This window comes from Rhinopithecus bieti, unplaced genomic scaffold (genome assembly GCF_001698545.2).
Source record: "Rhinopithecus bieti isolate Rb0 unplaced genomic scaffold, ASM169854v2 scaffold_18862, whole genome shotgun sequence".
In the NCBI taxonomy this organism is placed as follows: domain Eukaryota; kingdom Metazoa; phylum Chordata; class Mammalia; order Primates; family Cercopithecidae; genus Rhinopithecus; species Rhinopithecus bieti.
The window spans coordinates 110,077-124,288 of record NW_016809237.1 but is presented as its reverse complement, the minus strand read 5'-3'; the positions used below and the strand labels follow the sequence as shown (position 1 = coordinate 124,288).

General features: G+C 52.5%; 1 protein-coding gene across 4 annotated transcripts in view; it reads left to right on the top strand.

The window, feature by feature from the left end:
* SLC44A2 (solute carrier family 44 member 2 (CTL2 blood group)) overlaps nt 1-13,018 on the top strand; it is a 51,097-nt gene extending 38,079 nt beyond the window's left edge. For 2 of the 4 annotated variants that reach the window (XM_017888941.1, XM_017888940.1), the window contains exons 11-23: nt 2,787-2,918; nt 3,005-3,104; nt 3,193-3,285; nt 3,461-3,545; nt 4,345-4,607; nt 4,684-4,778; nt 5,672-5,775; nt 5,883-5,956; nt 6,050-6,120; nt 6,254-6,342; nt 10,815-10,899; nt 11,344-11,468; nt 11,730-13,018. In XM_017888941.1, the coding sequence (XP_017744430.1) occupies nt 2,787-2,918; nt 3,005-3,104; nt 3,193-3,285; nt 3,461-3,545; nt 4,345-4,607; nt 4,684-4,778; nt 5,672-5,775; nt 5,883-5,956; nt 6,050-6,120; nt 6,254-6,342; nt 10,815-10,899; nt 11,344-11,465 (1,313 nt within the window). In that variant the 3' untranslated portion in view covers nt 11,466-11,468; nt 11,730-13,018. The remainder of the gene's footprint in view (nt 1-2,786; nt 2,919-3,004; nt 3,105-3,192; nt 3,286-3,460; nt 3,546-4,344; nt 4,608-4,683; nt 4,779-5,671; nt 5,776-5,882; nt 5,957-6,049; nt 6,121-6,253; nt 6,343-10,814; nt 10,900-11,343; nt 11,469-11,729) is intronic. The other 2 variants (XM_017888943.1, XM_017888942.1) reach the window with 1 other exon arrangement.
* The last annotated feature ends 1,194 nt before the right edge of the window (nt 13,019-14,212 follow it).

The window sequence follows — 14,212 nt, the reverse complement described above, 5'->3', positions numbered from 1 at the left end:
TTTTTGTATTTTGTATTTTTAGTAGAGATGGAGTTTCACCATGTTGGACAGGCTGGTCTCGAACTCCTGACTTCGTGATCTGCCCACCTTTGCCTCCCAAAGATTACAGTTGTGAGCCACCACACTCAGCCAACCCCATCTCTATTAAAAATACAAAATTAGCTGGGCGTGGTGGTGCATGCCTATGATCCCAGCTACTTGGGAAGCTGAGGCAGAAGAATCACTTGAACTCGCGAGTTGGAGGTTGCCGTAAGCCGAGATTGTGCCATTGGACTCTAGCCTGGGCAACGACAGTGAAACTCCGTCTTAAAAAGAAAAGAAAATAGTGGTTTCTAGGCAGGTCTTGGTGGTTTATGCCTGTAATCCCAGCACTTTGGGAGGCTGAAGCAGGAGATTCATTTGAGCCCAGGAGTTTGAGGATGCAGTGAGCCATGATCAAGCAACTGCATTCCACCCTGGGCAACATGGTGAGATCCCACTGCCAAAAATAAATTTAAGGCCAGGCACCGTGCCTCACACCTGTAATGCCAGCACTTTGGGAGGCTGAGGTGGGTGGATCACTTAAGGTGGAATTCGAGACCAGGCTGAACAACATGGTGAAACCCCATCTCTAATAAAAATACAAAATTAGATGGGCATGGTGGCACACACCTGTAATCCCAGCTACTTGGGAGGCTAAGGCGGGAGAATCTCTTGAATCTGAGAGGCAGAGGTTGCAGCAAGCTGAGATCATGCCATGGCCCTCTAGCCTGGGCGACAGAGTGAGACACTGTCTCAAAAAAAAAATTAAATAAATAAATAATAACAATAATTTTTAAATTATCTGGGGGCTGGGCACAGTGGCTCCCGCCTGTCATCCCAGCACTTTGGGAGGCCAAGGCGGGCAGATCATGAGGTCAGGGGATTGAGACCATCCTGTCTAACAGGATGAAACCCCGTCTCTAGTCAAAATACAAAAAATTGGCCAGGCTTGGTGGTACGTGCCTGTAGTCCCAGCTACTTGGGAGGCTGAGGCAGGAGAATCACTTGGACCTGGGAGGCAGAGGTAGCAATGAGCCACGATCACGCCACTGCACTCCAGCCTGGGTGACAGAGAGAGACTCCGTCTCAAAAACAAAAAAGAAAAAAAATTAGCTCTGTGCACCTGTAGTCTCAGCAACCTGGGAGGCTGAGGTGGGAGAAAAGCTTGAGCCCAGGAAGCTGAGGCTGCAATGAGCTATGATGGCACCACTGCAGTCCAGCCTGTATGACAGAGGTAGACCCTGTCTTAAAGTAATAATAATATACTCAATACAACCAAAAAAATAGTGGTTTCTAGCTGGGTGTTAGCATTTTAGGTAGCTTGATTTTTTTTTTTTTTTATTTTATCTCCCAAAGTGCTCCGATTACAAGCATGAGCCACCACACCATGCCTGTCTTTTTTTTTTTTTCGAAACGGAGTCTCACCCTGTCGCCCAGGCTGGAGTGCAGTGCAGTGGCGCAATCTTGGCTCACTGCAACTTCTCCTTCCCGGGTTGGAGTGATTCTCCTGCCTCAGCCTCCCAAGTAGCTGAGACTCAGGCATGTGCCACCATGCCCAGCTAATTTTTTGTATGTTTAGTAGAGACGGGGTTTCATGGTGTTAGCCAGGATGGTCTCGATCTCCTGACCTTGTGATCCACCTGCCTTGGCCTTCCAAAGTACTGGGATTATAGGTGTGAGCCACTGCGCCCGGCCAAGCCTGTCTTTATTTTATAATTATAGTTTGCAAGCTAAGAAGAATGCTGAAAATTTCTAATGCTGCTCTACATATTAATACCCAGGCCACTCCCGTGAATCACTGTTGTAAGGTGGCGAGGGGGTCAGAGAGAGGTCTTAGCCATGCAGCATTCTGACACCTGCTCATTCATTCATTCATTAAACAGCTATCCTGGCTGGGCATGGTGGCTCACGCCTGTAATCTCAGCACTTTGGGAGGCTGAGGTGGGCGGATCACCTGAGGTCAGGAGCTGGAGACCATCCTGGCCAACATGGCAAAACCCTGTCTCTACTAAAAATACAAAAATTAGCTGGGCATGGTAGCAGGCACCTGTAATCCCAGCTACTTAGGAGGCTGAGGCAGGGAGAATCTCTTGAACCCTGGAGGTGGAGGTTGCAGTGAGCCCAGATCGTGTCGCTGCACTCCAGCCTGAGTGACAGAGTGAGCCTCCGTCTCAAAAAAGAGAAGTTGCCGGGCGTGGTGGCTCAAGCCTGTAATCCCAGCACTTTAGGAGGCCAAGACGGGTGGATCACGAGGTCAGGAGATCGAGACCATCCTGGCTAACCTGGTGAAACCCCGTCTCTACTAAAAAATACAAAAAACTAGCCGGGCGAGGTGGCGGGCGCCTGTAGTCCCAGCTACTCGGGAATGGCGTGAACCCGGGAGGCAGAGCTTGCAGTGAGCTGAGATCCGCCCACTGCACTCCAGCCTGGGTGACAGAACGAGACTCCATCTCAAAAAAGAAAAAAAAAGAGAGAAGTTAGACCATGGCAGCACATGATTATGATTCCAAGTAGGGGGAAAGGGTTCTTGGAAGGTCTCCTGTGAAGGTGACACTTGAGCAGAGACCTAAAGATGTGTGGGATCCAGCCATGGGGAGGGAATGCACTGGGCGGTGGAAACTGCAAGTGTAAAGTCCCTGAGGCAGGGGCTAGAAAAGGCAGCCACTCAGCCTCGATGTTTGCTTCTGTTAAATGCGGGCAGTTGTAGCGCTTTGCAAAGTTTCAGGAGGCATTGGTGGACTGAGCTTGTGGTTTCCCCCATGCAGGAATATTTCACTGCTACATGGAGTACTCCCGACTGCGTGGTGAGGCTGGCTCTGATGTCTCTTTGGTGGACCTCGGCTTTCAGACAGATTTCCGGGTGTACCTGCACTTACGGCAGACCTGGTTGGCCTTTAGTGAGTCACAGTCTCCCAATCCTGCCCCCACATGAGGCCTTGGAGGGAGTGGGGAGCCCAGGTGGCTCAGCCTTTGCCCTTTGCAGTGATCATTCTGAGTATCCTTGAAGTCATTATCATCTTGCTGCTCATCTTTCTCCGGAAGAGAATTCTCATCGCGATTGCACTCATCAAAGAAGCCAGCAGGTGGGGGCCAGGGTGCCAGGGGTCAGGATGGAGCCGTCCCTAGAGTTGTGTCTTTTGCCCTGATGCCTGTGTCTCTGCTCCTCCCTAGGGCTGTGGGATATGTCATGTGCTCCTTGCTCTACCCACTGGTCACCTTCTTCTTGCTGTGCCTCTGCATCGCCTACTGGGCCAGCACTGCTGTGTATCCGCCCCCAGATACCAATCTCCGACCCTGGGGATGGCTAAAGACCAACTTTGCCCAGAAGTGACCTGCGTCTTAGGGACAGGGCTGGAAACTGGTGGGATAATGGATTCTTTCCCACGAAAGTCCCTGGGGTCCTCAGTCCTAAACCTCTGCTTCCTTAATGAACCTCCAGCTTCCTGTCCACTTCCAATGAAGCGGTCTATAAGATATTTGATGATAGCTCCTGCTCACTTACTGCAAAAACCTGCAACCCAGAGGTGGGCGTCCCCAGGGTGGGGAGGGCAGGTATTGCCCAGAAGGCCCCGGATGATTTTAAACCTCTCATGTCCCCTTGGAAGTTCAGCAAGCAATTGGCTCTAGTTGCATGTCCTGTGCTGGGTGTGGGGGAGGACGCACGGTGGGGAAGAGACTCTCTAACTGGATTGAACAACTTCCCAGGACAACCTGGCTTCCTCTCTTCAACTTGCCCTGGCCTTCACCCTGGGTGCTAAATCACCCATTTTTCCCTCCTTCCTTTTTTTTTTTTTTTATGAGACAGAGTCTCACTCTGTCGCCAGGCTGGAGTGCAGTGGCATGATCTCAGCTTCCTGCAACTTCCAACTCCCTGGTTCAAGCAATTCTCCTGCCTCAGCCTCTTGAGTAGCTGGGATTACAGGCACACACCAGCACGCCAGGCTAATTTTTGTATTTTTAGTAGAGACAGCGTTTCACCATGTTGGTCAGGATGGTCTCGATCTCCTAACCTTGTGATCCACCCGCCTCTGCCTCTCAAAGTGCTGGGATTACAGGCGTGAGCCACCTTGCCTGGCCCATTTTTCCCCATTTCATTTCCTGTCTCCATTCCCTCTTCTTGACCCCAGTGATGGCCACTTCTTGTTTCTAGAATTCCTTCCTTTGCACAAGCTGTGTTCTAAACCCTTAGTGCCTTCACTTAACTCTGATCCTTATGTCTCCTGTCCTACCTCATGGTTTTCCTGGCCCCACACCTGATGCTCAGAGCCCACTGTGAACCCCTGGCGCCTCTTTTTGGACTCGGTTCTCCCTTCTCTCCCACAGACCTTCCCCTCCTCCAATGAGTCCCGCCTATGCCCCAATGCCCGTTGCCAGTTCGCCTTCTACGGTGGTGAGTCGGGCTACCACCGGGCCCTGCTGGGCCTGCAGATCTTCAATGCCTTCATGTTCTTCTGGTTGGCCAACTTCGTGCTGGCTCTGGGTCAGGTCACACTGGCCGGGGCCTTTGCCTCCTACTACTGGGCCCTGCGCAAGCCGGACGACCTGCCGGCCTTCCCGCTCTTCTCTGCCTTTGGCCGGGCGCTCAGGTAGGCTGGCGTTGCGGGCAGGATGGGGTGGAGGACAAGGCCTGGCCCAGCCACTGACCACCCCCTCGGCCCGCAGGTACCACACGGGCTCCCTGGCCTTTGGCGCGCTCATCCTGGCCATTGTGCAGATCATTCGTGTGATACTCGAGTACCTGGATCAGCGGCTGAAAGGTACGGCCCACCCACGGCTCGCATTAGCTCCTGTTGGGGGACAAGGCTGAATAGCAAACCAGGATTGGTTCTTGCTTGGAGGTGGGCGGTGCCAAGATCATAGAGCAGTGATGGGTTTCTGTCTATGCGGCGGGGGAGCTCAGGAGTTGGCGTGATTGGGTCCTGCGATGGAGGAGCAAACCAGAGAACCTACTGGGTGGAATTCTTGCTGTTGAGGGGACAGGCCCAAGAGGCCTGGCCCACCATTGGTTATTGCTAGAGTGAATTGGAGTGGGATATATTTGCGCTGAAGGAAGCAGGAATAAAACTGGTTTATTAGCTGAGCGCCGTGACTCACGCCTATAATCCCAGCACTTTGGGAGGCTGAGGCGAGCGGATCACCTGAGGTCAGGAGACCAGCCTGGCCAACATGGTGAAACCCCATCTCTACTACAAATACAAAAATTAGCCAGCCATGGTGGTATGCGTGTCTGTAGTCCCAGCTACACGGGAGGCTGAGAGAGGAGAATCACTTGAACCCCAGAGGTGGAGGTTGCAGTGAGCGGAGATCGAGCGACTGCACTTCAGCCTGGGAAACAGAGCGAGACTCCATTTCAAAAAAAAAGAAAAAAAAAAACAAAACAGGTTTATTTTTCTTAGAGGAAGGGCTGTGGGGCTGGGATTGATTGTACTTTGCTTTAGAGACAGGATCTCTCTCTGTCGTCCAGGCTGGAGTGCAGTGGCACCATCATGGCTCACTGCGGTCTCAAACTCCTGGGCTCAAGTCCCTGTCTCTTTGACAGCATGGACTCAGGAGACCTGGACATTGGCAAGTGTGTGTGATACGGAAGAGGGGATCCCTTCCAAGTCAGGCGGTGTCCCCTCACTTCTGCATCCTTTCCCTTGTCTTCCAGCCGCAGAGAACAAGTTTGCCAAGTGCCTCATGACCTGTCTCAAATGCTGCTTCTGGTGCCTGGAGAAGTTCATCAAATTCCTCAATAGGAATGCCTACATCATGGTGAGTGGGCCTGGGACCCCAACCAACCCACCAGCTCCTGCTGGGTGAGAGGACCACCCCCCATGCCCACCCAGTGGGTCTGATCTCTCCCTCCCACTCTCCTCCAGATTGCTATCTACGGCACCAATTTCTGCACCTCGGCCAGGAATGCCTTCTTCCTGCTCATGAGAAATATCATCAGGTCAGGACTCAGCACCATCTTCCTCCTGCCACCTCCCTCTTCCCCTAGTCCCTGAAGCCAGCATTAATACCTGCCCCTCACTGTCCCCTGCAGAGTGGCTGTCCTGGACAAAGTTACTGACTTCCTCTTCCTGTTGGGCAAACTTTTGATCGTTGGCAGTGTGGGTGAGTGCCGCCTACCTCGCCTCTCAGAGTGTGGGAGCCTGATTTCTGTCTTCTGTGATGGGTGTCATCTTCTTAGAAGGCTGTTTCCTATATCCAGAACCCTTCACCATCTTGCTTTCTTCTCCTTCTTCAGGGATCCTGGCTTTCTTCTTCTTCACCCACCGTATCAGGATCGTGCAGGATACAGCACCACCCCTCAATTATTACTGGGTTCCTATACTGGTACGGACCTCTGGGGAGAGATGGGGGTTTGAGAAGAAAGAGGTGTTGGGATTTGCTTGGTCTTCTTTGACTAGACAAATGTGGATAGAGGTCAGAGGTGGGGAATTGATTATTTATTCAGACCACAAACTTTTGTTAGTTTTGCATCAGAGTCTTGCCCTGTTGCCCTGACTGGAGTGCAGTTGTGCAATCTTGGCTCACTGCAACCTTTGCCTGCTGGGTTCAAGCGAATTCTCAAGCTTCTACCTCCCGAGTAGCTGGGATTACAGGCGCCTGCCCCGACACCTGGCTAATTTTTGTATATTTATTTTTTAATTTTAATTTAATTTAATTTAATCTTTTTTTTTTTTTTTTCTTTTTTGAGACAGACTCACTCTGTTGCCCAGGTTGGAGTGCAGTGAAACGATCTTGGCTCACTGAAACCTCTACCTCCCTAGTTCAAGCGATTCTCGTGCCTCAGCCTGTTGATTAGCTGGGATTACAGGCACACGCCACCACACCTGGCTAATATTTTTTGTTTTTTTGAGACAGAGTTTCACTCTTGTTGCCCAGGCTGGAGTGCAATGGGGTGATCTCGGGTCACTACAACCTCCACCTCCCGGGTTCAAGCAATTCTCCTGCCTCAGCCTCCTGAGTAGCTGGGATTACAGGCATGTGCCACCACGTGTGACTAATTTTATATTTTAGTAGAGACGGGGTTTCTCCACGTTGGTCAGGCTGGTCTCGTACTCCCAACCTCAGGTGATCTGCCCGCCTGGGCCTCCCACAGTGCTGGGATTATGGGCATGAGCCATCACACCCGGCTAATTTTGTATATTTAATAGAGATGGGGTTTCACCATGTTGGCTGGGATGGTCTCAAACTCCTGACCTCAAGTGATCCGCCCGCCTCGGGCTCACGGAGTGCTGGGATTGCAGGTGTGACCCACCACCCCGACCTCGGACCACAGACATTATTGAGCACCTACTGTGTATTTGGCATTGAGGTGGAGGGCTTCCCTCTAAAGGCCTTAGAGTTTGGGGTAAACAGATATTCTTCCATAATGATATTGGTGAATGTATGATTGCAGACTGGGATACGCCACTAGTCTGTATAGCACAGGGAACTGTTTGAACCTGTGGTGGAGGATCTGGGCAGGTGTGGGGTCCAGGTGGTGCCATGCAGGTGATGTTGGATCCGAGATCTGAAGCTGTAGGCAATATCTAGGCAGAGGGAATGGCAAGTACAGTGGCCCTGAGGTGCAAGTGTGCCAGGAACAGTAAGGAAAGGAGTGGGTCAGATGTGGAAGGAGTAAAGGAGTGGAGATAGGGACCGGGTGCGGTGGCTCACACCTGTAATCCCAGCACTTTGGGAGGCTGAGACAGGTGGATCACTTGAGGTCAGGAGTTTGAGACTAGCCTGGCCAGCATGGCGAAACCCCATCTCTATAAAACATACAAAATTAGCCAGGTGTGGTTGCAGGCGCCTGTAGTCCCAGCTGCTCGGGAGGCTGAGGCAGGAGAATTGCTTGAACCTGGGAGGCAGAGGTTGCAGTGAGCCGAGACCACGACACTGCACTCCAGCCTCAGTGACAGAGTGAGACTCTGTCTCAAAAAAAAAAAAAAAAAGGTGGAGATACGGCCAAGGAGGTAATAAGGCTGTGGAGTGATTGAGCCTTCATTGCAAGGGCAGTATTGTATCTCAGTGTAGGTCTTGAAGCCCAGTGACCTAGTTTCTTGTCTTAGATCCTCTATTTGCTAGTTCTCAGATGAGGAAGAGTAGTCTTGGGCAAGTGATTTAATCCTTCTAAGGTCCACTGACTTTTTTTTTTTTTTTTTTTGAGATGAAGCCTTGCTTTGTCGCCCAGGCTGGAGTGCAGTGGAGTGATCTCTGCTCACCACAACCTCCACCTCCTGTGTTTAAGCGATTCTCCTGCCTCAGTTCCCCTAGTAGCTGGGATTACAGGCACATGCCACTGTGTCCGGCTAATTTTTGTATTTTTAGTAGAGATGGGGTTTCACCCTGTTGGTCAGGCTGGTCTCGAACTCCTGACTTCAGGTAATCCACCCACCTCGGCCTTCCAAAGTGTTGGGATTACAGGCACGACCCCCTGTGCCTGGCCATGATTTCATTGTATTGAATTATTTTATTTTATTCTTCTATTCTTATTTATTTATTTTTTGAGGGACGGACGTCTCGCTGTGTTGCCAGGCCTGCCGAAGTGCTGCTAGCGTGATCTTGGCTCACTGCAAGCCCACCTCCTGCGCGTTCACGCCCATTCTCCTGCCTCAGCCTCCCGAGTAGCTGGACCAATGGTGCCCTTGGCCACCACGGCCGGCGCTAAAATTTTTTTTGCATTTTTCAGTAGAGACAGCGTTTCACTGTGGTTAGCCAGGCAGTCGTTGAACTCTGACCTCGCTGATCCCACACTGGCTCAGGCCTCCACCAAAGCTGCATATGCGGAATTACAGGTTTCATGACCCAACCCACCACGCCTGGCGAATTTTATTTTAATATAATAGAGATGGGCCAGGTGTGGTAGCTCACACTCTACTATAATAATAATAATAATAATAATAATAATAATAATAATAGAGGCAGGGTCTCCCTCTATTGCCTAGGCTGGTCTCGAGCTCTGGGCTCAAGGGATCCTTCTGCCTCAGCCTCCCGAAGTGCAAGGACTACAGGTATGAGCCATCACACCCAGCCAGGTCCACTGACTTCAGTCAACAAATGTTTATCTAGCAGCTACTAAGGCCCTGTGAGTCTTCAGATTGCTAGGGATGTAGCAGTAAATGGGACTGAGTCTAGTGAGGATGTGGGCATTAAACCTGGAAAGCCCTCAACATGCATAAAATTGCAGCTGCACCAAGAGCTCAGGAGGGGTGCCCAGTGCTAGGAGGACATAAAATAGGCTCTAGAGGCTGGGCATGGTGGCCCACACCTGTAATCCAGCACTTTGGGAGGCCAAGGTGGGTGGATCATGAACGTCGCGAGATCGAGACCATCCTGGCTAACACAGTGAAACCCCGTCTCTACTAAAAATACAAAAAAATGAGTCAGGTGTGCTGGCATGTACCTGTTGTCCCAGCTACTCAGGAGGCTGAGGAAAGAGAATCACTTGAACCCGGGAGGTGGAGGTTGCAGTGAGCCGAGATCGTACCACTGCACTCTAGCCTGGACGACACAGCAAGATTCCATCTCAGGAAAAAAAAAAAAAGGCTCTCAGTCAGACACACGGGCTCACATGTATAATCCCAGCACTTTGGGAGGCCAAGGCAGGCAGATCGCTTGAGCTCAGGAGTTTGAAACCAGCCTGGGCAACATGGCAAAACCTCATCTCTACAAAAAAAAACAAACAAACAAAAATTAGCTGGGTATGGTGGCACATGCCTATAGTCCCAGCTACTTGTAAGCCTGAGGTGTGAGTATCAGTTGAGCCTGAGAGGTCAAGGCTGCAGTGAGCTGAGATGGTGCCACTGCACTCCAGCCTGAGCAGCACAGTGAGACCCTGTCTCAAAAAAAAATAAAAATAAAAATAGAAAAGCCCACTGTATGTGTCATAGGTGGTTTCCTGGAGGAGGTGGGACTTGAGAATTTGCTCTTTGAGCTGAAAGCAGAAGGTTGATGAGGGATAAATTAGATTTAAGTCAGGGCAATAGCACATGCAGAGGCCCAGGGGTTAAATAAAGCAAGGATGAGACTGGGTGCGGTGGCTCATACCTGTAGTCCCAGCACTTTGGGAGGCCAAGGTGGGCGAAACTCTTAAACCCAGGAAGGGTAATAGATAATGTGGCAGAAACCCATCTCTACAAAAAATACAAAGGTTAGCCGGGCATGGTGGTTGCACATCTGTAATCCCAGCTACTCCGGAGGCTGAGGTGGGAGGATCACTTGAGCCCAGGAGGTAGAGTTTGCAGTGAGCCGAGATCATGCCGCTACACTCTAGCCTGGGCTACAGAGTGAGATCGTGAGACCCTGTCTCAAAAAAAAAAAAAGGCCAGATGCGGTGGCTCACGCCTGTAATCCCAGCACTTTGGGAGGCCAAGGCAGGTGGATCACCTGAGGTCAGGAGCTTGAGACCAGCCTGGCCAACATGGTGAAACCCCATCTCTACTAAAAATACAAAAATGAGCCTGGCGTGGTGGCGCATGCCTGTAGTCCCAGCTCCTCAGGAGGCTGAGGCAGAACTGCTTGAACTCGGGAGACGGAGGTTGCAGTGAGCCGAGATCACACCATGGCACTCCAACCTAGGCGACAGAGTGAGACTCTGTCTCAAAAAAACAAAAAAAAGAGAGAGAGGGAGAGAGAGAAAGAGGGCTTTGTATGGATCGCGGGGCCCTGCCAGCGGGGGTGAGGGGTTGGCATGTCATTAATCCAAAGAGGGTTTCTCAGCAGGGGAAGGACGTGGTCCCAGCGTAGGAGAGACACAGTGGGTGGGGGCTGCTCGGGGAAGGATGCGGAGCAGGGACGGCTTGTTTCTCCTTGCCCAGACGGTGATCGTTGGCTCCTACCTGATTGCACATGGTTTCTTCAGTGTCTATGGCATGTGTGTGGACACGCTGTTCCTCTGCTTCTGTGAGTGACCCTCACCCCAAACCTTGCTGGGCCCTGAATCGCTTCTTCCCACTGGGCATCACATCACCCTCCAACGGGGCAACACGGTCGCCTGCCCCCAGCTTCCCCGGGGCTTGGCTGTCCCTCGTCCTGGGTCCCCAGCCTGTCTGCCTGGGTTCCTTTTGTGCTTAGAAGCAACTCCAACTTCCTGTCCACTTGCCCAGGCTGCAGCCTGGACGCTGCCCTGGAGCCCACCCGCGCTTCGCACTTTCTGGCTTTGACGGGGGAGGATCTGTGGCTGCCACTAACTCTGGTTTCTCCAACTGTTTTTTTTGTTTGTTTGTTTTTTTCGTCTCTCTTCCTCTCCTCCATGCCTGCTGGCTTCCCTGTTCTTCCCTGCCTCCCTCTTTCCCTCCCTTCCTGACCACCCCATTTTCCCCCTGCCGGTTCCCGGGGGGAGCCCAGGTGAGGACCTGGAAAGGAATGACGGCTCTCAGGAGCGACCCTACTTCATGTCGCCCGAGCTGAGAGACATCCTGTTGAAGGGGAGTGCGGAGGAGGGGAAGCGGGCGGAAGCCGAGGAGTAGAGAGTGAGGGAGGCTGGCGTGGGGGCCAGGTTTCCTCCATGTAGATTGGGGGTGCATGAAGCGGGGGGGGGCTTCCTGGCCTGGGAGTGTGGGGATCCTGTGTGTTCCTCGGAGCCCACTACAGTCTGCCCCTCTCTGGTCCCAGTGTGTCTGCTTTCTAACCCTCTGAGGCTTCTCTGTGACCCTTGTCCACCTACCCTGTCCCTGGAGGCCCCTGCCCGTGGGCTCCCCTCATGCCTCCTGCTCTGGGACCTCTCTCCGCAGTGGAGGACCTGGAGAGGAATGACGGCTCGGCCGAGAGGCCTTACTTCATGTCTTCCACCCTCAAGAAACTCTTGAACAAGACCAACAAGAAGGCAACGGAGTCCTGAAGGCCCCGCGCTCCCCACCCCTCAAGGAGCCTCACGCCACAGGGTGCTCAGTAGCTGGGTCTGTTCCCGCAGCCCCTTGGGCTCACCCGAAGTCCTATCACTGCCGCTCTGCCCCCTCCCCATGAGCCAGATCCCACCAGTTTCTGGACCTGGAGAGTCTGGGGTATCTCCTCCTTATGCCAAGGGGCGCTTGGAGTTTTCATGGTTGCCCCTCAAGACTACGAGAAATGAGTAAAAACCCAGTGGGGCCTCTTGCTGTCTGGGACGGCATGTGGCCCGACCTCGGCAAGCTCCCTCATGCTTCCTGCCCCCCGCTTACACGACAACGGGCCAGACCACAGGAAGGATGGTGTTTGTGTCTGAGGGAGCTGCTGGCCGCAGTGAACACCCACGTTTATTCCTGCCTGCTCTGGCCAGGACAGAACCCCTTCTCCATACCTGAACAGTTGGCTCAAGGACCACCAGAAGCATTTCTTTATTAGTATTATTTTTTAACCTGGACATGCATTAAAGGGTCTATTAGCTTTTTTTCCATCTGTCTCAATAGCTGAGATGGGGCCGCCAAGGAGTGCCTTCCTTTTGCTCCCTCCTAGCTGGGAGTGACTGGGGTGGGAGTGTGTGTGCCCAGGTGGGAGTATCTCCTGGCTGGGAAGGAGGGAGAGGGAAGGAGACTTTTGCTTGCAGGGGTTGGCAGTGGAGAGCGGGCTGGAGAGGAGATCGCTAATAGCTGTTTAATGGAAACCTGCTGGGCTGGAGGGAGTTAGGCTGAATTTCCCGACTTCCTCTGCCAGTTATTGACACAGCTCTCTTTGTAAGAGAGGAAAGAAACTGAACCCACGCGAGGGATGATTTCAGGGGGAGAGGTGGAGGGCAGATGCCCTGGGCAAACCAGGCCCCCCTGCCCACACACCTCACTTGATGATCCTTTTGCCAAACTTGTCGAACTCAGGGGACCTGGCTTCCCGGTTGCCCCTCTGCCATATTCCAAGGCCCCCTCAGACTTCACGTCTCTGCTCATCAGCACTGTCCCAGGATCCTGAAGAGGGAGAACCCCCGGCCCCAGGGGAAAGAAGGGGGGGTCTCCCATTTCCTGTGTCTGCGCCAGCCCTGCCCCCATTGAGTCTGCACACCCCTGCGTGTAACTGCATTCCAACCACTAATAAAGTGCCTATTGTACAGGTCCAGGCCTGGTGTGTTTGTGGGGGGGGCAGTGAGCCAGTGGGCGGCTGGTAGGGGGAACCCCAGCTTCCAAGGCCCTAGGAGTCTCTGAGCTGTGGCGATTCTCTCAAAAGGCAGGAGGAGGGGGCAGGAAACCCACTGGCTGCTGGCTCTGCCTGAATTCCAACCTTCAGGCAGCTCAGATTTCCCCTGATTAGGCCCTAATCCCTGGATGCCAGAAGGCAGAGGGAGCCTGTCCACCTCCCCATCACCCATCCTGGACACGTGTCCCCAGGGCCCAGGCACCTGAGGTCCTGCAGTCTATGCTCTCCAGCTACTTTGGATCTGCGAAGGGACCGCCCTTGGGGTGGGCCCTGCTGCCTGGAAGCTCGCTGCTGCCCCCTCGTGCCAGCTGCCTGTGTCACTCACCTCCAGACAATACGCCCCAATATTTCAACTGTTTTTGCTCTCCACTCCCCTTCTCGGGGAATTTTGTTCAATATCCACTTTTTTTTTTTTTTTTTTCAGACAGTCTTGCCCTGTCACCCAGGTTGGAGTGCAGTGGTGCAATCTCAGCTCACTGCAACCTCCGCCTCCTGGGTTCAAGCGACTCTCCTGCCTCAGCCTCCCAAGTAATTGGGATTATAGGTGCATGCCACCACGCCTGGCTAATTTTTTTGTGATTTTTAGTAGAGACGGGGTTTCGCCATGTTGGGCAGGCTAGTCTCGAATTCCTCACTTCAGGTGATCTGCTTGCCTTGGCCTCCCAAAGTGCTGGGATTACAGGTGTGAGCCACCTCGCCCAGCCTTTTTTTTTTTTTTTTTGAGACAGGGTCTCACTCTGTGGACGAAGCTTAAGTGCAGTGGTGCAATCATGGCTCACCGCAGCCTCAGGTGATCCTCCCACCTTAGCCTCCCGAGTAGCTGGGATGGCAGGTACACACCACACCTAAGTTTTGTATTTTTTGTAGAGATTGGGTTTTACCATATTGCCTGTGCTGGGTTTTTTTTTGTTTTTGAGACAGAGTCTCCCTTTGTGGCCCAGGCTGGAGTGCAGTGGCACAGTCTCAGCTCACTAAACCTCTCGGGTTCAAGTGATTCTCGTGCTTCAGCCTCCCGAGTAGCTGGTATTACAGGCACTCACCACCACATCCAACTAATTCTTTTTTTTTTTTTTTTTTTTTTTTTTAGAGGGGGTTTTCTTTTTTTCCCCAGCGG